We start from the raw sequence: 27,152 nt of genomic DNA, 5'->3' as shown, positions 1-27,152 counted from the left end.
GTTTTGTAAATTTGGACTGGTTGTTTGCCAGGTTTTCTTTAAGGGGGACATACTTATGTAAGTTAGGAACTAGAAGAAAGTTAATTGTAGAAAAGATAGTAAAGAGAGTTGGAGCTGTTGCAAAGTTTTCAAAAATTCTGGATCCCTGTGTCTAACAAAGGGGACAGAAACTTTAAGGACTGAACCTTTGAAAAAAATACAAAGATCATGGGTTGTTAGGGGGGAGTTGTGTGAGCATTTCCCAGATGGACTCAACAGGACCTCCTCTTGACCGTTTTCATCTCCTGGTCTCGTTTACATGCTTACTATAAGCTTTGTGATCCTGCATTCTGCAGTGAGTTAGTTGTCAACCGATTTTATTCAAAATGGGGATTATAATGTTTTCTCAATTTATAAATCAGATAATCCCTCTTACTGCATAGCTCTCATTTCTAGAGTGTGCTTTGAACACTCTAGGTGTTCATCAACGGCTCATAAGTAACATTTTTATTTTCAAAACAGGAAAACATGATGTGCAGTGATAAGGTAAGAAATTGGCCTTTCCTTGGTTAATCCTCCAGAGATTTAACTCAAAAGGATCAAAAATGTGGTACACCACCTCCTCCCCCTTGATATATTTTGTCTTCTGGCAGGAAGACAGCAAATAAGGCAAGAGGGCTTTGTGTTCGAACAGTTGGGAAGACACCTGCTCACACGCCAAGTGAGTGTGGAGACCTACAGCGGTTGGAAGGGCTACATGGAGACTCTGCTTACCCAAGGAGATAACCCAGCTCCAGCAGGGAAATGGCTGTGCCCGTATCGACATTCTTAGAGAAGTCAACCACAGAGGCGATGGAAATTGAAAAAGTATTTTCCCTGTTAATGAAGGCAGTATTTTTGGTTTTTACACCACTATGAGTGGAAAGGCAAACTGCTGGCTATCCTGAAGCCTGGGTTAGTCCTGGCTTAGACGTAAATACTGGTTGGTTATGTTTCTTCTTTCCCTTAGCACCAAGATGCCAGATCTTTTGCCGTTTTGGTGTCTTGGCAGAAGAAAAGGAAGAGGAGAAATTTAGCTTTCTGTTGTATAGGGAAAGTGGGACAGTATAACACGATGCCCGAAACGTCCTATCATTCTTGCTCTGAAACTTCTCATGTTCACAGGGGACTTCCCCCCACTCTGGGCCCTCACCTCGGAAAAGCAAAGGCAGTTATATCCTTACCAGAAACGTTCTTATTACAGGGAAGAGAGGAAAGCTATAGGTTGAGGCAGCCTGTCCACTGTCGTTCTAGGAAGTTTTAATGGTTGGCAAATCCCAAGCGGGGAGATTAGGACACTAGGCAACATGTACAGCACACATTGTTACAGCTGCCGTCTGAACTTGGGCCAAAGGATGGGTGGCCCAGGGCAGAGGCAGGAACCCTAGGGTTATTTCCAGATCCACCAAGGACTTCTGTGGAGCCCTGGGCAGCCTCAAATCCTGTGCCTCACTTTCTCCATCTGACAAATACATGTTGGCAGCAGATCCTGTTTGCTAGGATCGTGTTGAATTTTTTAATTTGTAAAATGTCAAGGTCTTTGAAAAATACCATCTCCGTATTCATCACTTGTGTTAGTTATAATAGCCAGGCATATATATATATATATATATATTTTTTTTTTTTTTTTTTTTTTTTTTACTTTTTTCCCATAGGCTACAGAAGAAATGCCTGGTTTGGGACTGAGCTTGCAGGACAGGGGAAATGTGAGTGACAGAGGCCTAACAAATTGAAAAGGACTACTGAATGCTTCTTGGTTGGCAGGGCAGGGAACAGGGTGAATGACCTATTCAGGAAAAGAACGGAAAGCCTCAGGTCTAATTGGTGGCCAACGATAAACTGTGAGCCATTCTCTTCTTAGAACAGTGTGCCTCAAGCATGGCCAAGGAGCCTGCCCTGTTCTGGTGCTTGTACTCTTTTCTGTATTCTTGGCACACTCCTGAAGTTAACCTCAAAACACCCCAGGCCCAACTCTGGCCCACTGTTAAGGGTGTTCACTGCCTTTCAGAATTCCCGTATAAAAGGAAAATCCTATTGGGGTGGGGGGAGAAAATTCTATTGTAACAATGGTCGCATTGTAGAAATGTGCTTTGTTGTTGGAACTCCTGCATTCATGTGGTATTGAAAAAATGGGAGACTAAAGAGAACCGATACAGCTTCCAGGCCTCATGCTGCCACAGAAATAGCTGTGTCCTCTCAGAGAATCCTTCATCTCTGTAGGGAAGTTCCCTGTTGGTAGAGAAGTGCCCATCCCTAAGCAAGATTATGTAAAAATGTTTTGTGAACTGTAAGGTACCAGGCCCATAGAGGAGATTGCTGTATAGCAGTCTGAACGGGGGCCAGACTCATCAGACGGTTTCCCTTCCACAGTTCTGCAAGTTGGGAGCGATAGTTTCCCCCTCCAGTGAGGAACAGACAGGGAGTGAATACCACCCTAGGAGAGGAAGAGAAGCAGAATCATTTGAGTGCTTCCTTCCCTGCACTTCTCCATCTTCACTCACATCTCCAGACAAGGGACAGAGAGAGGCTTCTCATGACAAGTAAACGGAGCCTTTTGTGAGCAGGAACAGGGCCAGAACAGAACCTCTTTATTTTTCATATCTTCATTTTGTCTCTATGCCAGTGTATTCACACCTGACCAGGACTCCGTGATCTTTAGTGGTGGGTGACTCATTGTATCTGAGGCAGAAGCAGGGGAAAGGAAGAAGGTAGAACACTGACAAAAGTGTGAGGGAAAATTCAGCTGTGATCACTGCAACAGCCCAAGATCCCCCTCAGGATCCCCCTCTTCCTTTCTTTTCAGCTTCCCTCTTTCTCCTTCTCTCTGCACCCTCCCCCCCACCCCCCCCAGTTGGGCGGCACAGGGTAAGAGCAGACGGCACTTCCGTGTCTTCGGGCGCTTCAGCCATGAGCCTCAAGCACAAGTGAAGAACATAAGCCAATCAGTCAATCAAGTTCAACAGGGCTTGAACCAGCTTACACAAAAGCACTTTAATTGACAGTATACAATTTTCCAAAATATAGTTCTGTAAGAAAATGGCAATAATTAAGTATAATCTTTACAAACAAATTTCTCAGTAAATTCCAGTGTACTTCAGACCCCTGTCCACGAAGACACATGCTCCCCCAGTCACCTGGGCAAACTGTTTAACATTCACTGATAACAAAAGACACACACACACATCGAATAGTCATCCCCTCCCTTCCACTGGGTGTTGGGTTTTCACCAAACCTGAGCCAATCAGCTCATGACAGTGATAAACGATAAGCCATTGCTTTACTCTTGCCCCCTCTGCCTTCCTGGAGCTTGTTCCCTTTGATCCTTAGTCCTGCTAGTAGAAGATCCATGTGTAAAAATTCATTCAAAACTGTTTCTTCACAGAAAAGTATCACTTATTTAAGTCTTAGGACTAAATAACTCCGAGGAAGTGTAGACCAGTTATGGTTCCTATTGTGGTCTCAGGTCCTCCCCAGCCTTGCTGCAGGACAAGATTTGAGAAGGGAATTCTGTCCTTGGTGTCATCCTGGTGTCTGTCCTTACTTTACTCATTCATTCTGAGGCCCACAGCACCAGTGTTTTAACCCTGTTTCTGTCACTAACCATGTGATTTTGGCTAAGCCACTTTATCTTTCTGGGCTTCAGTTTCTTTTTCTGTAAGAACAAAACAAAGACTGGACTAGGTCTCTAAAAGCCTCTCCCTAGGACTAGAGTGTCACATACTGACTCCAAGCCTTCCTGTAATAGGCTAGAACTTAGCTGGGGAGGGGGGTTGAGGATCGTCTTTAAAAATAAAAATGGCTGATCTATAAGACAAATAATTTGTCATCAGCTTGTCTTATATTTCACTTTTCACTGGAGAAAAACAAAACAAAACAAAAAAAACTTGTCATTTCTAGTGAAATAGACATTTACATTCCTGTTCAGAGAAAAAAAAAAGCCACCTCAACTAACAAATGTTTTTACAGTGTATATTCACTTAAAGCAGTACAGAGTGGATTAACATGTGGCTGTTGTATTTACATTATTAAAAACTATGTATATCTGTATCAGCTTGGTTTTCAAAGTTTCTCCAGTATATTGTCAAAAAAGTTTAAAGCTCAAGAAGTGGTTTAAATAAACTTTCTGCTAGCTTTCCTTATCATGAGGGAAAAAGAGAATCTTGTGTCTAGACTAGATTAAACCCGTATTCTGTCCTACGATGCAAAGCGTATTCTGTACCTCCTTCATAAGCACTGCTTGCTTCCCTCCCCAGTCACAGAACAGCGTGCTTCCCCACTGGGTTTCCATCCAGTCATCAGATTCATGATTTCTGGCCTTTTATTCACCTTAGGGAAGCCAGTTTGCCGCTGATCGAAAGTTTATAATCTCTCTTCGGCACAACCTGTTTAGAGTCATGCTGAGTTCCTGGTGTTCCTTTTCTTTCTTCTCAGCCCCAGAATCTGACTTACCAGACAGCACTTAGAACCTAGTGCAGACGTGGGGTGAAGAGGACCTTTGCAGATGCATGGCTGGATGGCCCTGGACAGATGTCTAGTGGCAAGAGCAAGCCAAGGCAAGGTATTGGATTCTGAAGTTGCCCTCAGAGGCTAGAGTCACCCAGTCTCGATGCACCCAAAGGAGCATCTGAACCAGCCCAAAGCTTCCCAAGGTTCTCCTTGGACAGAGCCACCACAATCATTCCTCTTAACCAAGTATAATTTTACTCTCGTCCCTGCCACGCATCATCTCTCTGCCCAAGAGGCCATGGGGCTGTAGCCCTCGATCAGTTTGCGGAGGCATACTTGCTGTCTCTGTCTAAAGACCTGGCTGGCTGGTAAAATGTGACCCAGAAAGAGCAAAGGAGTAGGATCCAATCCTGGCCTCTTCCAAGAAGCCCACAGGGTGGAAAGAATCAAATGTTAGCCAGGAAGGAAGCAAACGGATCTCTTCCTGGTATAACAAGATTTCCTCTATTTTTTCCCCCAAACTGGCACTGTTCTCCACCCTGCCGACCTCCAGATGCTAGAGAATCAGGGCAAATACTTTTGGATCCTTGTTAGTCTGGCATCTCTCTAGCTCTTGGGAAACTCACCAGAGGCCCTACTTGAACCCTAGGATATCAAAGGCCAAAGGCTATGAAGACAGAATCAAGGCAGCCAGGGAAGGACATAGATCTTCCCCCAGCTAAGCTCCTTTAAAAAATCAGCTGTCCTAAAGCAGGCTACCTATTTCATCAGGACTCACAGCCTGGGCCTGCAGGTTCTAGGGTTCTGACCTCTTGCCCTGAAATTACAGTTTTCACTCTCCTAAGCAAGTTCTGCCCATCCTCCTAGTTGGTGCCAGGAAATTTCACCCAGGAGCAAAAGAGACTGTGGGCAAAGTTCCACAAAATCTGGGATTTGGGCTTCCCAGAAAATCAGATTAAACCTCACTCTGTCCAGTCCTCGGGTGCCTTCTGCTTGGAAGCTAACTGCTAAGCTCCCTCAAAACCCCTTTCCGGTACTGCTTCCCTGAGATGCCACCAGAAACTGCAGAAGTAGGCAGCCCTGCTAGGAACACAGAGAAGGGGACACGGCAAGGCCCAGCTGCATGCCCGAACAGTGAGGGGTCATTGGGAACCCCACAGCACCCCCCACTGACTGCTCCTGAGCACCTTAAAATGCATCACACTTTCTAGGCCTTTCTGGCCCTACAGCACAGGAGAACCAGGAGTCAGTGAGATTAGTTAACTGAAAAAAAAAGTCTCCCAACAACTGAAGCTTTGGCTTGTGGCAGTAGAGGGCTGGACTAAAAAACAAATAGAACAAAACTCTCAGCAACTTGAAAAGTCCCTGAGTTTCCTATGGAACAGAGAGTAAAGCCTATCCTTCCTAGCTGTATCGATCGATTGTCTGGTAAGACACCTCTGTGGACTGGGCCCCGGGAAAGCCTGCCCTACAGCTACTGCTCTTTCTTGCTGGATCTCAGGGGGATCCCCGAACTTGGGTCCTCACCCCACCAACTGAGGAGCGAACAACAAAACAGGAACACTTCACCTTCATAGCCGCTGCAGGTTTCAGTCCCCGGTGGGAGTGGGGGGCCAAAGGAGTTCCTGCCCTGGGTGATGGGCCAGGACCCATCCTGGGGGTGAAGGGCCCCCCCTTTTCTCTTCACCTGCAGAAGGATCCCTGAAGCAGACCTCGTTCACACTGAAGTCTTGTGTGGGTTAAGTCTCAAGATCCCTAAGCAAATGCAAGGAAGCCAGAATCCGGAACAAGGGGTTCGAGGCCATGAACGAATGGTGGGAGTCCCAGAGGCCCTGGGACAGAGTGGGGCTACAAAGTGAGTGGAGGGCGGGTCAAGCACAGAGGGGACGGGAACACTGGCAGGCGAGGCTGGGGACCTGTACTTGGAAGGAATCAGATCCCCCGGAGACAGATCTGGCCCTGCTGTCCCTTCTGTCCCATCCATTGTCCCATCCATTGACTGTGAGCTTCGCCTCACCGGGGAAGCTCTGAGGGGAACGCGCACCGCTCTGAATGAGGGGATCTCTGTTTCCATCCTGCCTCTGTCGCCGAGGGGCTGTGTGAGCTGGACCTTACCCCAGTTAGGCCTCAGTCACCTCGGATGTGAGATGAAGGGATTCTACTAGATGACCGTGTGGGTGGCTCTCCCTCTCGTCTTCCAGCAGCACTGAGCTCAGGCACTAGTGGGTTATTTTACAAGAGGAATCTAGACAGAATGTGATTTGTTCAGTTTGGTGAAAAGGGAAAATTAAGGCCCTGTGGGGATTGGGAGGAGGGGACCTCCAAGTCTGCTTCCCTCCCCCGTCTTTCCCTCAGCTGGGAAGGATTTTCCTCCCCTGTCCAAATGGCACTTGAGGTGGTTCAGTCTGGAGCGCTGTGGTCCTGTCGGAGGCTGCCCACGGACCTGATTAGAGGTGCGTGTCTTCCTCCTCGTCTAGGTCATCCTTGGCCAGGTTGTCCAGAGGGACGATCCAGCTGTCCCCCAGCTCCCCATTAAGGTTGACCACCTTTTTCTCTTGCATCTCTGATGAGGTCTCCATCACTTCCAGTGTGGGATTGTCATGGTAACCATTCTCCACTGTCTGCAGCTCCTCTGTTAGCCGTTGCTAGGATAGGGAAGACGATCCAAGAAAGGGTGATTTTTGAGGGCTCGTGGCCTTCCTATTACACAGGTACCCCTACAATCCAGGAACCCCAGTTCGGGTAGGGTGTGCAGTAAACGCTCTGGGAGGCCATCGTGGTTACTGGCCTGCCTCAGGACTACTTTGAAACAGGGACTTGCCCAGCATCCTAGAATGCCCAGCTCACTTGACCTTTACCCTGTGGGCAAATCCGTGAAGTCAGCGTAAATGGACTTTTGTTTTCCAGAAGGCTCCAGTCTCTTTCCTCCACCCCCCCCCGCCCCCACCACCCACCCAAACTTACTCTCCAGGCACCTGCCTCACCCCACTGTACTGAGTCAGGAAGGACTGTAAGAAAACGACTTTCATCGGGTCGGGGGACCGAGGACCTCTCTCAGCCTAAGCCACCTGGGTAGAGCAGGACCTCACCATCTGTGCCAGAGAGGAGCCAGGAGATTGCACTTTCCCTGGTCTTTATCTGACCTACAATCTGGCTCTCACAGTCGAGTCACCCGGGACGCTTTTGGCAAATACTCAGATCCAGAGATTCCATTTCAGTTGGTGTGTGTGGAGGCAGGCACGGGAATTTTCCTAAGCGCCCCCGCAGTGCGCGGCCAGGGCTGAGAACCACGTGTCTGGGTGCGGCTGGCCCGACGGGAAATCGGACAAGGCGGGTAAGGAATTTCTGGTTAGCCAGGTATGCCTCGCCCTTTTCTTTCAGGGAATCCTCAGCGCAGCTCCGCAAGGTGGTCATTATCCCCACACGCAGATGAGAGGCTCAGAGGTTACAGGCCGGGCTCAAGGTCACACAGGTAATCAGAGGCAGAGCTAGGGCTCAGCCCCTCCCCCCACATGCCTCTTCAATTTGCCATGGAACTTCGCAGTTCCTTCCTGTAAGGGATGGCCTTCGCCCGTCAGGAAGGGCCCACGGCCCACTCACTTTCCTCTGGCAGGCGGTAATGGGGTGAGGTCACCTGGCGCACGGCTGCTTCCCCGGTGAGGGCCGTGAAGTCCTCACCTGGTCCTTCCTCTGGGAGAGACGCTGGTGGCAACAGCCGTACAGGGCCGCGACGAGGAGCAGGAAGGATGCCATGCACACAATGGTGATGATGAGGGGCATGCTGAACCGGTCCTCCGTCTCTTCGGGTGGCCCTTGGTTCCCAAACTTCATGTTACTGACTCCCACCTGCCAGCAAGGAGGACATTATGTGGCAGACAAACAGAATGTGGGTCACTCCCACCCAGTTAGGAGCTCTTCTGCTTGGCGTTTGTGGGGGCCTATCCCATCACCCTGCTGTCGCCTCTCTAACCCTCCCGTCTTCCAGCTGCTTGCAAGCGGGAGGTTCTCCCACAGCGAGAGATACTGCTGAGCAGAGCAACTGTAGACTTCTGAGGAAGGGGCTTCCGCCCCAGCACACAGAGGAGTCCACTTACCTCTTTCAGCTCGTCCCACTTGTCTTTCAGCGATTCATACACATCCCTGGGCAGGAGGTTTGCTGTGGGGGAGAGAGACGTTGCTGGTGGTCCAGCTCAGGGGGATGTGTAGGGGACGGAGACTGGGCCCCAAGAGGAGGACGCGCTGTACCTCAGTCTCCCGAGTGCGGTCTCTCTTGGGTGGCCCTGGAAGGGGGCGTGGCCTGACCCTTCTGACGAACCACCGGCCCTGAGCCATCTTCATGGCTCCTGAGCGGTCAGCCCCTGCCCCATTCCCACCCCACTTAGACCTCGGCACCCCCTACCCTCAACTCACTCTGGACAGCGATTTCTTTGACTGCTACTGCCTGGGAGTCTTGAATAGGTACCAGCCGTATATGGCACTTATCTTGAGCTGGGTTGAAGGCGGCTTTTGCTGCTCGGCACAGAAGCGTGACCAGTTTGTCATCCGAACTGCTGTTCCCCGCCTATTGTGGGGAGACCACAAGTGATTCCTCAGGGATCAGGACAGCAGCCTAGGCTTGTGGGGCTGCCCTTCGGAGCCAAGTTCAGGAGAATGCTGCTGCCTGGTGTGAACCTATTTCCCGCTTCCCTCAACTGGGGCCACTCCCAGGCCTGGTAGGAGTCACCGGTTATACGCTGTGCTGGGCCAGTCCCTGCCTTCTCTGACTCCTGCAAATCTCTTCCCCCTGTCCCCTCACCCTGTTTATCTCGTCTGTGGCGGAACAGGATCTTTCACCTGAGTGCCCCCTTCTCTCTCGGAGCTCTTCAGGGGTCATGACCTGATGCCCTTATCCTCTCCCTAGAAGGGCCTGAGGCGGCGCTGCCCAGCAGCCTGCCACTTGCCAGACCTCAGGAGGTGAAGCCCCAGCTCTCAGCCCAAGGCTATCTTTCTGAAAGTTGAAGCGTGCATGCCCTTCCCTAGACTAAGACTCTGGTCGTGAAGCCAGGGAAGGCCACCACTGAACAAGGGGACATGGGAGTGTCTTGAGGATGCACGTGGGGATGTCTTGGAGGGGGATCTTCTGTACCCCTCAGCAGAAAGAGCACGGCTGACACGCCTTTAGTGCTGAGGGTGAGGAAGGAAAGTGTGGACAGCTTTTACCTGGTCCTGCCATGTCATCTACAGTCACCCCAAGCTGTGTTTCTCTGACCTGATTTTGGAATAGGGTACTGAGGTGAACAAAAGGACTCTTGGCATGGCTCACCTCGGGACCCCAAGCCATCCTGGGGTTTCTATCTGGGATTTCCTAAGCTTAGCAATCCCTCTGCCACCAGCCTTCCTTTTATGGCACACGGCAAAAATGCTTCTCCCAACCAGTCACACAGCCTGGCAAGTTTTAGCCAAAAAGAGAGCCTGAGAATGGCTGGGCATACATCAGTGTGATTCCTGCCTTGTCCAATAAGCCCAGCCCCAGGGCAACACTGCTCCCCTTTAAAACTCCAGTCTAAACGTATGCTTTTGGAAAATTCCAGCAAAATGAGCACTCAGAAGAAAACAACTGTAAAAAAAAATACAGGCGGCATTAAAATGCTGTAAACCCAAGTTCTCCATCCTTTAGAAACCCTGTCGTTCTGTTCTACTTCCTAGGGGGTGTTTGCAAAAGCAGTCACTGACCAGGAGAGGGCAGCCGTGAGCCACCCATCACTTGCACTCAGGAAGGCCCTTAATCCTCAAAGACTGGCTGGCTGCGGCGGCGGCCGGCGGCCGCAGCAACACCCCACCAACATAGCACTCCCTCTCACACAAATGTCCTCTGACACAAGCAGACGCTCCCACCCAGCACACACACACCCACCACCACCACCCCCCCGCCCCGAGTATGGGCAATGCCTCCCCGATGCTCAGGAGCTCTGACCCCTCAGGCGAGAGCGAGATTATCTCCATGCTGTTCTTCCACTGAGACGGTCAGATGAATACAGGGACCAGCAAACAGAAAACCACAGACTATTAGGACAGGGAAAGTTAGTTAGGCTGACTGAGCCTCTTGTTTTCAGCCGGGGCCTCTGAAGCCCAAAGAGATCAACTTAACTAAATCACAGCCTGAACTAGGACTGAGGTCTCCAGACTCTGGGAACATGTGAATAATTACAGAGGGCAAGCCTAGGAGACCCGGGGACTTCTGGCCCTGCAGCAGCCCTGTGGGACTTGACTTAGGGGAATCTGAACTTCACTTTGTCTATCAGCTGGAAGGGGCCACTTCCCAAGGAAAGAGCAAGGGCAGGAAAATGAACACACTTCTCAGTCCATTTTCAGAAGGAACACTCCATTCCCTTCTACCTTCCCTACTCCTGCTGCTAAACCACAGTTTGGGGGTATAGATCAGGCCGGAGCCTAGATCAGCAGGGTACTCACACAGAGGCTGGTTTTTGTGAAGTTCAGGATGAGCATCTTGTCAGTTAGCCTTTCGGGAGATTCGCACTTTATCTAGAAGAAGAAGCCACTGGGATTCAGGTTCAGGCTGAGCCTGGTGGGGTCCCATCACTGACCCCTCCCTTCCTCCCCCCAGGGTGGGCGACACAAAGGAAGGAGCTCCTGGCAAGCTGAGGGTGTGACTGGACAGAGTTTCAGAGCCAGGTGTGTTACTGGCTGTCCAGCCATCTAAGCCAGAATCTGGCAAAGCCAGAGAGAGGGGGTGATTGGATGACGGTTCCTAACAGCCCTCGCCAGGGGCTCTGGGCTGGAGGGACGAGTAGAAACACTTCTTAGAGCCCCTTCCATCTGAGCCTGGGCTCTCTTATCTGTCCCACCCCTGCTGGAAGTACCCTGTCATCCCCATGAGCCGAGGAAGGAGGAGGGATGTTGGAGACTCGGGGGGCAGTTGAAGCCAACTGAGTGCTGGGGCTTCTGGGTCCCTTGACTGGAGATGTTGCCACAGGTCCCGATGAAGGGCCTGCAGGCTGTGGAGCCTCCGACGAAGAGGTCCCAGGAACAGAGGGAGTCCCAGTGGCAGAGGAAGAGGTCCCAGTGTCGGAAGAAGAGGTCCCAGTGTCGGAAGAAGAGGTCCCAGTGGTGGAGGAAGAGTTCCCAGTGACAGCCGGCATCATGCTGGATTTCTGCAGATTTCCTTCTAAGGTAACCAGTGATGCTGTAATTGGGAAAGCAAAGGCTCTGAGAAAAGAGGAGTGGTACCTTTAACAGCAGAGGGCAGTCTCTCTTGTTCTTAGTTCCTGGGGGTTCTTTGGCCTTATCCCCCACCTGGAGCACAAGCTAGAGTAAGCAGGCTATGAGGAAGAAGGGGCAAACTGATGAAGCCATTTCCTGTACCGTATTCCAGGGTGGGTCAGACTGGACAAGCCAGGGTGAGACCCAATAAAAGAAGTCACAGTGACAGCAGCGACAGCTAATACTCAACGGGCACTCACTGCATCTGGGGGACTGTCCTCTGTGCCTCCAGGGTTACCTTCTTAGTCAATCCTCACAACACCCCGACGAGGAAAGTACCATAAGCAACCCTCGTTTATAAATAAGCCAACTGGGCTCAGAGGGGCCTGATGATTTGCCCAAGGTCACATGTGAAGAAGCGGCACATCAGGAACTTGAATCCAGGTGTACCCGGCTCAGAGCCCTTGCTCTGACTGCAGGATGAGACCTCCTGCAGGAGAAGCAGGTGCGCTTAACATCAGGAGGCATTCTGACCACCTGCGGAGTTCTCGACAGTGCAGACCCTCAGGTCCACACCGAGAAATTCCGATTCAATAGAGATCTCCCACGGGTCATGTTCGTGAGGCTCATGATCCATTCCGTGGGTTTTAAAATTTATTTACTGGGTTAAGATCAGCACTTTTAAAAAGGAACCAAGGAAATGGGATGGAGTAGAAAATACTAGGGCCCTATCACATACGGTAAAATCAGCCCTGGTTAGTGAAACTTCTGTTTTCAGTTACATGGGTGTTCTACGTTTGTGTTCCTGGATCATGGTGTAAAACTAAGTAAAATGTATTTCCTACTGGAGACTGCCAGGTGGAGAAACACTGTTCTGAGTATTAATGCCCCACCACTGCATTACCCAGGAATAGACTGTTGGCTTATGCGTTCTACTGGGCAGGCCAGAACACCGGCCCCATCAGAATAACACAGCCCTGCTGGCCTCTGCTCGGCACTGAAGGGGGAACCCGAGCCTGAATGGAGGTGGTGTATTCACAGAATTCAACCCTAAATTCCATCTTCCAGCTGAGCAACTGTATGGAATGTAAGCCCTCAGAAGTTTCTTCTTGCTTGGGGGGAAAAGCATTACTTGGGGCGGCTGGCTGGCTTAGAAGAGCACGTGACTCTTGATCTCGGGGTGAGGGGTTCAAGCCCCACGCTGGGTGTGGAGCCTACTTAATTTTAAAAAAAGAAAAAAAAAAAAAAGCATGACTTACGTGGTGTGGTAGGTGTCCCGGGTAACGTGGAGCTGAGACCTGCCTTCATGCCTGAACTACTTGAAGCTACTGTAGGGATTTTGCTTGGTCCCTCGGGAGGGCTCCCTGGAGGCTTCAAAGTAGCAGGGTTTGCACTTGGTTGGTGAGGGCCTGTTGGGGCGCTGCCGGTGGGGAGAGCAGAAGTGGGGCTGAGGGTGCTAACCCGATCTGGGGACGGAGAGGTCGCCTGCTCCTGGTCCTTAGTGGTCATGTGGCTGGTGGTAACACCCGGGCTACCCTGGGCTCCAGCTGTCTGGCTCTTCGCGGTTTCAGGCTGCATGGACTTAGGGGGTGGGCCAAGTGTCGTCTTGCTTAAACCTTGAGGCTCCTTTGCGCCGTCACCAGCTACGCTGGGCTTGCTGGAGGCCTTTGCATCTTCGTCCGTGGGCGCGACGGCTGTGCTTGGCCCGCCCGGGGCTGATGTGGGCCCCAAGCTGCTGGGCGTCGTGGTGGGACTTCCGCTGGTGGCCGCTGCCGTCACCCTTTTCTCAGTCTGTGTCAGAAGTGTGCTAACTGTAGTCTGGTCTGTGGTCCCTGCCGCCTCACCGGCTGCTGGCGCCGGGATGGGCACGTTTGGGATTGGAGGTTTTGTGGTGGTGGCCGGGCCACTACTGGGCTTGACGTCTGTTTACAAAGACAACACAGAAGCGAGTTAGGCTATTAGCTGGGAGTGTTTCTCTCCACTCTTCTCCAGCTCTTCCCCAGGATCAGGAGGCCTTGCTCCCACCACTGCCATGTGCCTTGGCTGAAGGCCTGGGTCTTCGATGTGCCCAGATTTTAGGAAGTTCAGGAAACCTCTCGGGACAACAAGAGTGAAGCAGAGGAAGTCAAGGGAAATTGTGCAGAAGAAAAAGGGCAGGCCGGCTAATCCCAGTGCACGTGGAAGCCTGCAGCCAATGCCCTGCCCCTCCCCCCATCCAGCGCCAGGCCCGCACGCCCTTCACGGTTTCCACATGCCACCACAGAGCCAGGCCGCCCAGACCCCCTCTGCCCCCTTCTCCCCAGCTCCCAAGCACGTCACCCTGCTGGGGACACAGCAGACTCATACCTACTGAACTGCCCTGTCGTAGGCACGGCAAGAGAGACATGCCTCTGTTCTCAGGGAAGTATAATCTAGACGGAGAAGCTGACAACAGTGACGTGACACCAACTGCCATTTAAGTACAACTGGGAGCCATGCCAAGGAAAAGAAGTACAGCGTGCTTTGACTCCGTCCAGCATGGTAGTTTAACCTTAGCAGGAGATCAGGGAAGGAAGGCCTTATTAATTTTATTCATTTGTTTAACAAGTTCTTTATGAAGGGAACTGTTAAGTGTGGGCCCTAGGATACAATGGTAAGACACATATGATCCAAACCCTCAGGGAGTTTATCTTCTGGTGGGCAAGACAGGAATTAAGTGGGACAGAACAACTAAACATCAAATCCTGGAGCCTGTCTGGGAGAAATGAACAAGAAAATGATACACAGAACAGGGGGTGGGGGCTGTTTAGACAGGGTGGTGAGGAGAGGCCTCTCAGAGATGCCCGTTCAGCTGAGACTTGCAGGGTAACGAGAACAGTGTGGAGAGCAGGAGGAAATGTGGCCAGGCAGAAGAACAGAGTCTGCAAAGGCCCCAGAGCAGAGAAGACACGGGTGAATGGAGTCTGGGGGGGGCGGTGTGGCAGGGAGCAGGGCTCAGAAAATCAGGGCCTTACAGGTAAAGGGCCAGGAACTTATGGTCCAGACGCTACGTTTTTGAGAATAAAAGGAGACTCTCTTAAAAATCATATCCTAGGTAAAATGAGACATAAGATCACCCTCCAGTAAAGATTTTGGACTTTAAGTGCAAAAAGAAGCCACTGAAGGTTTTAAGCAAAGAAGTTTTATAGGGTGATTTGCAAAGAAACACATTTGCTGCTCTAGGGGCTGTGGATTGGAAGGGAGAGCATGTGGAAATGGGGAAGAAAGAGGCAAAGGGCAGTAATCCAGATGGAATGGATGGCAGTCAGCTGTACAAAGTTACTGGCAACAGAGACAAAAAGAGAATGGATCAAGATTCTATTTGGGGGGCACCTGGCTGACTCAGTTGGTAGGACCGTGTGACTCTTGATCTCAGGGCTGTAAGTTCAAGCCCCATACTGGGGGAGAGCTTACTTTTTAAGACTATATTTTGGAGACAGAATCAACTACTGATGGACTACTAAGTGACGAGAAGAGAGGAATCAGGATTGTTCCTGGTTTTCTGTTTGGAGCAGAAGGGTGAGAGTGGTGGGAAGAATGTAGTGGACCTTTACCGTTCTTTTATTTTTAAGATTTTATTTATTTATTTGTCAGAGAGAGAGAGAGAGAGAGAGAGCGTGTGCACACAAGTGGGGGGAGGGGCAGAGAGAGAAGAAGGCTCCCCGCTGAGCAAGGAGCCCGACGCGGGACTTGATCCCAGGACCCCGGGACCATGACCCGAACCAAAGGCAGACGCCTAACCGACTGAGCCACCCAGGCGTCCCATGGACCATCACCATTCTTTATAGCCAATCAGAATCTATGCCATTTTTCTCCATTTGGGGAACTCCCTACATAACACAACGTTGATGGCAGCAGGATTTGCCTCCTCCTCGCCTGTTATATACTGAAAATGACTGATATTTCCTTTTCTAGCCTCCCTTGTGACTAGAGCACAAGCATGTGCTAAGCTGTCATGAACCAGACACTTCCGTCCCAGCCAGGGAGTGAAGGGGCAGTAGATGATGAGGAACGCTGATGGCAGTAACCACGACATCATGCTCAAGTGCAAGCGGCAGTGGGGGGGACGCCAGAGTGAGGATCCACAGCCAGCCCTGCAGCACCTACTGCTTGGCACTGCTGAGCAGTACTGGCCTCTCTGGACCACTTCTATAGCCTAACTTGGGGTGATATTAAAAGTAGCCCTAAGTGTAATGTGGTCTCCAGCAATCCCGGTTCCTCCATAAGTACACAGTAACCCAGTATATTTTACACGTGCACACACACACGCACAATTTTGCTGCTGAAAAGCAGAAATTTGTATCAGGAGTGGTTGTAAGCAACAGGACTTCAAGGATTAGGTTTTGGGCTTCATTGGGATTAAAGGCAGAATTCTGCAAGTATTAGGGGACATGACTCCAGTATCCTATGGCATCTTGTAGAGAAGCAGCACATTATCACCTGTCATCTAGAATGAAGTACCCATGAAGGGGCTTCGGTATTTGCTGACACAGAAGAGTATGAAGGGCACACATAAAAGGATATGTGTTAAAAATCAATGTACCATTGGGGCGCCTGGGTGGCTCAGTCGTTAAGCGTCTGCCTTCGGCTCAGGTCATGATCCCAGGGTCCTGGGATCGAGCCCCGCATCGGGCTCTCTGCTCAGCGGGAAGCCTGCTTCTCCCTCTCCCACTCCCCCTGCTTGTGTTCCCTCTCTCTGTCAAATAAATAAATAAAGTCTTTAAAAAAAAAAAAAATCAATGTGCCATTATGGTTTGTCAGTGGTTTTTCCTTCTTAGTAGTCATAAAATAGTGGTGCTTCTTATAACTGATCATGTCATAATACTTTTTTGACAAGAGAGGAGATTGCTGAGGGGGATACCAGCATATTTGAGGAATTAGGGGATGTGGAATAGGGTGGTTACTTCTTACTGTGGTGAATAGCTTAAAACAGGTTTCTTAAACCCCAGAACTACTGACATTTTTTTGGCTAGGATATTTATTTGTTATAGGAGGTTGTCCTATGCGTTATAGGATACTTAACAATATCCCTGGTCTCTATCCACTAGATGCAAGTAACATATACACACATCTCTCCCCAGTTGTGACAAACAAAAATGTTTTTATATATTGCCAAATATCCCCTGGAAGAGACAAAACCACTACCAGTGAAAACTGGCTTAAAGAAAGAATAACAGGGGGGGCCTGGATGGTTCAGTTGGTAGAGCATGCAACTCTTGATCTTAGGGTCATGAGTTCAAGCGTTAATGGTAGGCGTAGACCTTACTTTAAACAAAACAAAACAAACAAGACAACAAATTCTAATTCCTAAATCCTCCTATCAAAGCACAGACTGAAAACCAGAGGCTTTCTGAGACTACAATAAAGGAATCTCTTCTTGTTTGCAGTTGAAGAGCAGAGAAGACCAAAAGACAAATGTAAAAGTTTGATCCCATGAGTTGCCAAATTACAGTGTTGGTTTAATTCATAACTTCACCAGGTCTCTCATGTGAAAAAAGGACCTTGGGAATTGTAATGGTGACATATGAGAGGATGCAGATGAATCAGGGTATCCATAAGTCTCAATCTGCAGTGGAGCTCACTTTGCCAGTATCCTCAACTGCTGTTCTCCTGGCTGCTGCTGCCGTTCCTGCCTTGCTTGAAAACTCTTAATAGGCTCACCTGAGCTCACTGACACAGAAAGCCACATTGCCTCATCATCTCTTCAACTCTTCACTTTTTCCAAACCTATAACAATAATCAGACTCCAGTGTGCCCAGAAAGACAAATACAGAGTCTGCCCCAGGAGGAGGCTTACACACAGAAATATCTGTAATAACTCTAGCAAATATGTATGGTTATACAATATGAGTGTCCTAGATCAAGGACGGGTCATGATATCAGGCTGAATTTATCAATATGGGTAGGCATACCAGAGATTTTAGATTCAATATGCTGACTTAAGCAGTCAGAAGTAGTAGTTCTAGTTGTTTTCTTAGTTGGTGAACCGAAACCTAGACTCAATTGTAGTCTACATTAAATAAAGTTAAGTTGCCAAAAATTCCCTGGAATAATGAATAAGAAGAAATCCGAAATCTTAGAGAGATACAAGTGTTAGAATGGTTTATCATGGGGGCGCCTGGGTGGCTCAGTTGGTTAAGCTGCCCCGCTCTTGGTTTCGGCTCGGGTCATGGTCTGGTCGTTGCGGGATGGAGCCCCACATTGCGCTCTGCACTGGGCACGGACTCTGCTTCAGATTCTCTCTCCCTCTCTCTGCCCCTCCCCCACCCTGCTTGCACGTGTGCTCGCTCTCTCTCATTCTCTCTCAAATAAATAAATCTTTAAACAAAAGAATGGTTTATCATGTGTAATCTGCTCACTCACACTTTTTTCCTTAGAAGAGCTCATTTGACACCTGCTTCACCAAGGCTTTGAGAACTACTATATTTCATGAGTTCTGAGATGCACATGTTTTCATGTCTGTGAAATGAGAATGTTTTATAAGTTACTGTAGATCACACTTTGACAGTGGTCTTTTGTTTTTCTAAGTGGGTCATAAAATTAATAGTTCATCTTATCACTGAGAGTATCTTGGATTTGATTAAATTTGGGATATTGCTGAGGAGACTAGTAGCATATTCTAAGAGATCGTCGTGGCTGTTCTTCATTGGCTGGGTGTGCTAGTAGGGGATAATGCTGACTTCAGTGGGGATGGACACCAGGTTCCTTGGGTAGCAGTACAGACAAGAGTAGAATTCCATTTCTAGGAAAAAAGGTGGGTATAATACCATAATGGATGGCAGGACCACCGTGGTAATCAGAATAATCTAACGAAAGGAATTTTGGACAGGGGCTAATAATCGTGTGGTCTTTAGGGGCAGCCCACTAACATCCCACCTCAAGACTCAGCAAACTGTGACCTGTGTCAAATCACCACAGTAGAGAACACAGCCAGCCACTCATCCAATTCCCAGGACTGAATCTTTCCACAAACTCAGGGTACCCTGAATGAAATATGTATTTGTTTCCAAGACTGCTGTATCAAATGACCAAAACCCAGGTGGCTTAAAACAACATAAATGTATTCTCTCATGGTTCTAGAGTCTAGAAATCCAAAATTGGCAGGGCCATGCTTCCTCTGAAGGCACTCGGGAAGAATCTTTCTTTGCTTCTTTGTGGCAATCTTTGGTATTCCTTGGCTTGCTGTCATATCCCTCCAATTATGGCTCCATCATCACATCATGGATGCCTTCTTCCCTGTGTGTCTCCCCTTTTATAAGGACACTAGTCTTTGGATTTAGGGTTCACCCTGATCCAGTAGGACCTAACCCAGGATGATCTTAACTTGATTATATCTGCAAAGTCCCTATTTCCAAATAAAGTCACATTCACTGGTACTAAGTACAGGGGATTAGGACTTGAACACATCTTTTGGGACAGGACACTATTCAACCTTATAATCTTCTCCCCTAACCCCACTTATTTCACTATAAAAACCAGGGTTCTTAGTTTCAAATATTAGAAATCAACTAATGGAACCCTGTGTGCCCCTCGGTTGAGCAGTGGCTTTCTATGGTCTCCTCTGCAAATGGGCTCTGTGCCTAGCATCCCTGTCCCCACCACCCATGATCACACGCCGAGGCCGGGTGGGGGGGGGGGGGGTTGGTCACCGCCAAGGTTTCCACCAGCCCACAAACAACAGCAAGGCAGCCACCTCATTCAGTGGCTCGCTTGTGGCCACCCACAGCTATGACTGGCGCCGCCTGCATTCCCTTCCAGTAACAGCTCCTGCGGAAGTGCAGAGTATCCTGGGGAAGCCATCCCTTACCACCCCAGCTTCCCCAAGGCCGACCCGATCACTGGTGGGCAAGCTTCTTTTTCGGGAAGTCCACTCTCCCATTCATGGCTACAGTGTTAGAGTCCCAAAATGCTTGGAATCTCCCCAGGCCTCCAGCAGGATGATCACCTGTGACTTGGCTCCAGAAACCATGAGGAAACAGCCTGTGGCCAGCCTAGCAAAGCCAACACCGGGCCCCAATCCTGAGTGGCCACCACCAGCCACCAGGCTTCAGGAGGCACTAGCTCATCAGAGGCCCCCCTCCCCCCTCACCTCCTCCCCTCACTGTAGACTAGGCAGGCTGCAGCAAGCAGAAGCAGTGGGTTCTTTTTTTTTTTTTTTCCCCCCTGCAGTTGGGTTCTTTTATATCAAAACAGCGAAACACCAAAAAGGAAGTTGAGAGAACCCCACTCTTTACTATCCAAGCCACATGCAAGCCTTCCTGACACCCTGTAACTCCATGCCTTCCACCAAGTGGAAAATAAACTCCAAGCAGCCAGTAAAAAAAAAAAAAAATCATCATTTTGCTAACAGAATCACTTAAGATGGCTAAAGAATCAGGCTTAGGGGCACCTGGGTGGCTCAGTCAGTTAAGCATCTGCCTTCGGCTCAGGTCATGATCTCACGGTCCTGGGATCGAGCCCCACATCGGGCTCCCTGCTCAGGGAGGAGTCTGCTTCTCCCTCTCCCTTTGCTGCTCCCCCCTCCCACTCATGCTTTCTCTCTCTCTCTCAACTAAAATCTTAAAAAAACAAAAATAAAAAAACAATTTAAAGACTGAGATAAAAATCCTTGCATTCCAGATCTATCCCAAGAGGTCCATCCATAATCCTCGTCCATAAACTTCCTTGCACTGATTCCCTATTCTTGTTCCTTCTGAGTTCCTAACCTTCTATTTAAAAATCATTAGTTACTACCTGTGAATCTGGTCAGATCCTCACCTCAGTATAGCTTGCCTTCAAAAAACCCCAAAAAACAAAAAAACAAAACAAAACAAAAAACTGACCATGAAATGTACTATTCAAAGTCTTGCCCATTGGAAGAACTTTCCTTCCTCACTATATTTCAGTATATTTCAGTGTCTCCCCTAAACAGGGCTATTATCCCACATCAGTCCACTCTTGCCTGCTCCAGCATATTATACACATAAACATAACTTGGCTTTATTCACTCCTCAGACAACTGATCACAGGGAACTATTCTCTTTGGGACCTTTGGGGATGAGTTGAGGGAAAGGTGGCAGTATGGCAGGAATAGGCATGCTGAGGGCATGAGCCACATTGCAATTTACAATGTATACTTCCTTAGGACCTGCTCAGATCTGGTCCTGTATATACTCTTCAATTTCATAATGGAAAGCTGCCAAATAAACCCCCCAAAATAGGAGGAATGAAATAATAAAGATAAAAGCAGAAATTAGTGAAACAGAAAACAAAAGACAATAGCAAATATCAACAGTCAAAAAGTATTTTCTTTTTGTTAATATAGGAAATTTATTTTTTTTATTACTCATTTTTTTTCTTACATAATCTCTACACCCAACATGGGGCTCAAACTCATGACTCAAGAGTCGGATGCTCTAAGCCAGCCAGATGCCTCCAAACAGACTTTCTTTAAAAACTAATAAAATAGTAAAGACTTTGGTGAGGTTGATCAAAGGGGAAAACAACCCAGAATGCATAAATACAAAATACGAGGTATAAAAATAATAAAAGACATTTATAGCATGGGCTATTATGAGCAAATGCTGATAAATTTGAAGCAGATTAGATGGACACATTCCTAAGAAAATACAACTTAACCGAGTGACTTAAGAAGAAACAGACATAATAATTTGTCCTATATGCATAAAGAAATTGAATTGGTAGTTAACACTTTTCTCAAATAGTAAATCTAAGCCTGGATTCAAGGATCAGATAATTCTAGCCTTTTACATGAACTTCTCTATAGCATAGTCTGTTCTGCCTTAATATGTGTGTGTGTTAAAAGAACTAGTTCATACACAGTGATCAATCAACAAGACACAAAAAGTACACACCAAAGAAAAAGACTGATAAATTTGGCTTCATCAAAATGAAGAATCTGTGTGCATCAAAAGAACCCCAGGAGGGTGCCTGGGTGGCTCAGTCGTTAAGTGTCTGCCTTCAGCTCAGGTCGTGATTCCAGGGTCCTGGATGGAGCCCCGCATTGGGCTCCCTGCTCGGTGAGGAGTCTGCTTCTCCCTCTACCCTTAGCTCATGCGTTCTCACTCTCTCTCTCTCTGTCAAATAAATAAAATCTTTTAAAAAAAGAACCCTAGGACTTCCAGTTTCAGTCAACGAGAACAGAGAGCCGGAAAGAACACTGCTCCCACCCTTTCAGCAAGAAAAAAGCTGGAGAAATTAGAAAATTAATGACTTTTCTTGAACCACAGGAGAACTGAGGTTGTGGGCAAACAACTCTCCTGAAAAGTGGAGACAGGCAGCTGCAGGGAGAAAGGGGACCCAAGTATTTGTGTGCATGGGACAGAGTTCGGTTAATGGTTGCTAAAGTTTGACTATGGGCTACTGTGAAGCCTGGGGAGCTGCTGACTCGGGAAGGTCCCCACTCTGTGTAGGCTTTCTCCCCCCAGGAACCCCACCAGGAGCTCATGAGGAAGCCTGGGGAGAACCCTGAGAAAGTTCCCCTGTGGGGCTGGCTAGGGGAAGAAAACAGTAGTCACTGCTGAAACTCCATATAGCCCCATGCCCCCTAGGGGAAAAAAGCCTTACTTTCAGGGAAAAGGCCAACAAAGTCTGTAGCCCGAGGACACTGGTGGAAACCCACCCAAACTGGGAAGGAAAATGATAGCCACCAATGAGACCCTGCCCAGATTCACCTCTCCTATTTCTTCTAGGAAACAGAAGCATTAACTGCAGGAGAAAGGCAAAAAATTATAGCCTGAGGGCACTCATGGAAACCCACTGCAGCTGGGCAAGGGAACAGGAAAAATAAAAAAGCTCTTTACCCCTGGGGAGGGCAGGGATACGTGCTAAGTCCAGCATAACTTTTAGAAAAGAGGCAGAGCACCAATGATGGCCACACCCTCAAGCCCAAGGTTCCAGCGCCTTTGTAAGAATCACGTTTAAGCAAAACATCAGAGAATGTCCTTCTCCCTGCCACTAACCCAAAGTGCTGGCAAACAGCAAGTGTGAAGTAAAAATAAGTTGAATAGGGGTGCCTGGGTGGCTCAGTCAGTTAAGAGTCTGCCTTTGGCTCAGGTCATGATCTCAGGGTCCTGGGATCGAGCCCCAAGTTGGGCTCCCTGCTCGGTGGGAAGCCTGCCTCTCCCTCTCCATCTGCCTCTCCCCCAGCTCATGTTCTCTCTCGCTCTCAAATAAATAAATAAAATCTTAAAAAAAAATAAGTTGAATACAGCTGGAGGGAATTGTGAAAGACAGACTCTGCAAAGCAGCAGAAAGGGAAGACTTACAGCCAAACAGGGAGACCAACAGAGGTATTAATTGGGGGATTTGCAGCCTGTGGTGCAACAAGTTTTAAATGAAGCCCAACTCCTCACTAGATTAACACAAATCCTCACAATGAAGACACAGCAGAAGAAAAGCCACAGGCTGGGCAAACACCAATCTAATCTCTGTCTCTGTGGATTTGCCTGTTCTGGACATATAATGAAGAGTCTCTCGTGACTGGCTTTCTCCAGTTTAGTTTCACCCATGTTAAAGCAGGTGTCAGTTCTGTATTTCTTTTGATTGCTGAGTGATACTCCAGTGTATGGACATACCACATTTTGTTTATCCATTTATCAGTTGATGCACATTTGGGTTGTTTCAACTTTTGGCCATTTGAATAATGCTACTACGAACATTTGTGTACAAGTTTCTGCGTAGACATATGTTTTCGTTTCTCTTGGATATATACTTGGGAGTGGAATTTCTAGATCATATGGTAACTCTGTATTTAGCACTGAGGAACTGCCAAACTGTGACTGCACCATATTATGTGCCCACGAGCAGTGGATGAAGGTTCCAATTTCTCCACCTCCTCAGCAACAACTGTTATCATCTGTCTTTCATTACAGCCATTTTACTGGGCATGAAGTGGTATCCTGTTACGGTTTTAATTTATATTTCCCTAATGACTAATCAAACCCAGCAATATATAAAAAGGGTAATACATCATGATCAAGCAAGGTTCATCTCATGGCTAATTCAGTACTTGAAAATCAAAGCAAATCACTGTATTAACAACAAAATGAAAAACCATATGATCATCTCAATATATGCAGAAAAATCACTTGACAAAATTCATCACTCATGATTTTTTAAAAATCTGAGCAAACTAGGAATAGAAGGGAATTCTCCTAACTTAATAAATGATATCTTCAAATTAAGCCAATAGCTAATATACTTCATGTGGAGAGACTGAATGCTTTGCCCTTAAATTTGGGAACAAGGCAAGGATGTCCTCTGTCACCACTATTTAACAATTGTACTAGAAGTCCTAGCCAGTTCAATAAGGGGGGGAACGCTCCTTAAGTAACTTAAACTGAACAATAAAAAGATAAATCCGTTTTTTTTAGTGTGCAAAAGATCTAGAAGGAAAAATTACCAAAGAAGATATACAGATGGCAAATAAGCATATGAAAAGATGTTCAATGTCATTAGGCAAATGCAAATTAGAGCTACCCTGCAATGCCATTACACACCTATTAATGGCTAAAAACAATCTGACAAGGCCAAATGTTAAACAGGCGCTCTTACACGTTGCTAGCAAGGATGCAAAACAGGACTGCCACTTTGGAAAACAGTGTAGCAGTTTCTTTTAGTCAGGCATCCAATTGCCATACCATCCAGCGGGCATATTCTTAGTATTTACCCCTAAGGATTAGAAACTTGTGGTCACTCAAGAACCTATATGCAAATGTTTATCACAGCTTTATTCATCATCAAACTGGAAACAACCAAGATATCCTTCAGCAAAGGAATCGATAAAACAAACTGTCATACATCCATACAATGACTACTTAGCAATAAAAAGAAACTACTGATTCACATTACAGGGATGAATCCAAAAGATATTTTAAGTGAAAGAAGCCAGAAGGCTACAAGTGTTTGAGGCCATTTATATGATATTATGGAAAAGGCAAAAGTGTAGGAATAGAAAAGAAGTCAGTGGTTGAGGGAAAGAAGAACTGACTTAGGACAATGGAACTGTTGTTCTTTTTTTTTAAGATTTTTTTTTTTTTAAGTAATCTCTACACCCAACTGCAGGGCTCGAACCTACAACCCTGAAATCAGGAGTAGCATGCTCCATGGACTGAGCCAGCCAGGGGTCCCTGGAACTGTTCTATGTAGTACTGCAGTTATGGATACAAGACTGTATTTGCTGAAATCCATAGAATCAAATACCCCAAAGAATTAAATTTACGTAGCGCAAATTTAGAAAAAATATAACTGAAATGTTCAGGAAACCCTAGGATGTAATGGAGACTATGAAAATAAATTTAGCTATGTTGCAAATGTATAACATAACCTCATTGGAGGGATGGGGGAACACAGTTGACCAAAGTAACTGAAAAATAGTTTATTGGCTGGGTACTGTAAAGCTAAAGACAAAAAGAAGTGGATTCAAAGGGGTAAATTTCTTCCTCAGGAGAGTATGGGTTGTCAATTAAAAACCTACTTTATGGGGAAGCCTGGGTGGCTCAGTTGGTTAAGCGTCTGCCTTCGGCTCAGGTCACGATCCGAGGATGCTGGGATCGAGTCCTGCATCAGGCTCCCTGCTCAGTGAGGAGCCTCTCCCTCTGCCTCTGCCTGCAGCTCTCCCTGCTTGTGCTCTCTCTCTCTCTGTCTCTCTCTGACAAATAAAATAAAATAAAATAAATCTACTTTATGTGTATACCAAGGTTGGTAAATAAGAAAATAAATGATGAATAACACAAGCCAGGTTTCTCACTGTCAGAGAAAGAAGTTGCAAATAAGAAGGCAGGTGGGGAGGAAGCTAAATGAACCCTGTGATGTTTGATTAGTGACAGATGTCACTATGAACTCATGGGTTAACATATGTATACAGAGAGAGAAAGAAATATACAGATGAACGTGTGTACACAGGGGTAAGTACACAAACATTTATTTCTTAGCACTCCACCGAGGATCTAGAAGCAGTGACCCACCAGCAGTATCAAGGATCCCCAACCATTCTCCAAAAACATGAACCAGGGTTCCTTGGAGAAATGGCTTGATTCCAGCGCTGATGTAGGGAAAATGCAAGATGAGCCTGGAACATCTTTTATCATGCCAGAAAGTAAAGAAGTGCTTAAAAAAAGAAGTGGGCCAAGTCCAAAAGACCTAGGGAGCAACCTAATATACATTTCCTGATGTATATCATTGTTGAATCACTGTGTTGTTCACCTAAAACTAATACACGATTGTATGTCAACTCTACTTCCATAAAAAATAAATAACACATAACCCCAGTCAGTCTAATCATTAAAAAAAAAAAAAAACCCAGCAGACACACCTAAATTGATTGCCCATTCTACAAAATATCTGGCTAGTTCTCTTAACAACCAGCAAGATTATAAACAATAAGGAAAGACAGAAAAACTGCCACCAATTGGAAGAGACTAGTGAGACATGCTGACTGAATGCAATGTATTCTGGAACAAAAAAGACCATCAGGGGAAATAATGGTAAAACGGGAATAAAGTCTGTAGTTTAGTTAATAGTATTGTACCGTGTTAATTTGTCAGTTGTGATGAATGCAGCATGGTTATGTAAGACGGATAATATTAGGCGAAGCTAAAGGAAAGGTATATGAAACTGTCTGCATCATCCTTGCAACTTTTTGGCAAATCTAAAATTACTTAAAAAGAAAAGGTTTTAAAAAAGAAACCAAAAGGAAATTAAAAAGAATCAGAAGATATTTACAACATATATAATCATAAAAGATTCATATCTAAAATATATTTCTTTAAGGTTTTATTTATTTATTTAGAGAGACAGAGAGAATGGGGGGAGGGGCAGAAGGAGAAGAAAATCTTAAGCAGACTTCCCACTGAACGCAGAGCCAGAGGCCCATGGACAGATCCCCAGGACCCTGAGATCATGACCTGAGCCAAAACCAAGAGTCTGATACTTAACCTACTGCTCCATGGAGGCGCTCCTAAAATATATTTCTTAAAAACTTCTGTATATAAGAGAACAATAACCCAATAGAAAAACAGACAAAACAATTAAACTGGTATTTTACATAAAAGGTAGCACAAGGGGTGCCTGGGTGGCTCGGGAGGTTAAGCATCTGCCTTCAACTCCGGTCATGATCCCAGGGTCCTGGAATAGAGCCCTGCATGGGGCTGCCTGCTCAGTGGGGACTCTGCTTCTCCCTCTGTCCCTCTACCCTACTCATGCTCTCTCTCTCTCTCTCTCAATCTCTCTCTCTCAAATAAGTAAAAATCTTATTAAAAAAGCAGCACGAAAAGCCCATGAACGTCTGAAAATATGTAAGTCATTAGGGAAAGGCAAAATGAAGTAATTATTTCATCGCTAGACTGGCAAAATTTTGTAAAGTCGGACAATAGCAAGTGGCAGCAAGAAAATGGAGCATAAACTGGTACAAACATGCTGGAAAACAGTATGGCGTTCCGAAATGAAACGTGCACATACCTCTCAATCTA

General features: G+C 47.2%; 1 protein-coding gene across 1 annotated transcript in view; it reads right to left on the bottom strand.

Annotated features, from left to right (window-relative positions):
* Window positions 1-2,984: 2,984 nt before the first annotated feature.
* Window positions 2,985-27,152, bottom strand: part of PODXL (podocalyxin like) — a 47,848-nt gene continuing 23,680 nt past the window's right edge. Inside the window, exons 2-8 of the mRNA XM_081799643.1 lie at window positions 12,924-13,586; window positions 11,325-11,647; window positions 10,915-10,986; window positions 8,875-9,025; window positions 8,559-8,620; window positions 8,143-8,310; window positions 2,985-7,109 (exon numbers count right to left, since the gene is read on the bottom strand). Coding sequence (XP_081655769.1) covers window positions 6,912-7,109; window positions 8,143-8,310; window positions 8,559-8,620; window positions 8,875-9,025; window positions 10,915-10,986; window positions 11,325-11,647; window positions 12,924-13,586 — 1,637 coding nt within the window. The 3' untranslated portion in view covers window positions 2,985-6,911. The remainder of the gene's footprint in view (window positions 7,110-8,142; window positions 8,311-8,558; window positions 8,621-8,874; window positions 9,026-10,914; window positions 10,987-11,324; window positions 11,648-12,923; window positions 13,587-27,152) is intronic.

Source organism: Leptonychotes weddellii, chromosome 12 (assembly GCF_054177405.1).
Source record: "Leptonychotes weddellii isolate Sample4059 chromosome 12, ASM5417740v2, whole genome shotgun sequence".
In the NCBI taxonomy this organism is placed as follows: Eukaryota; Metazoa; Chordata; class Mammalia; order Carnivora; family Phocidae; genus Leptonychotes; species Leptonychotes weddellii.
This window is presented reverse-complemented; position numbering and strand designations above follow the sequence as displayed.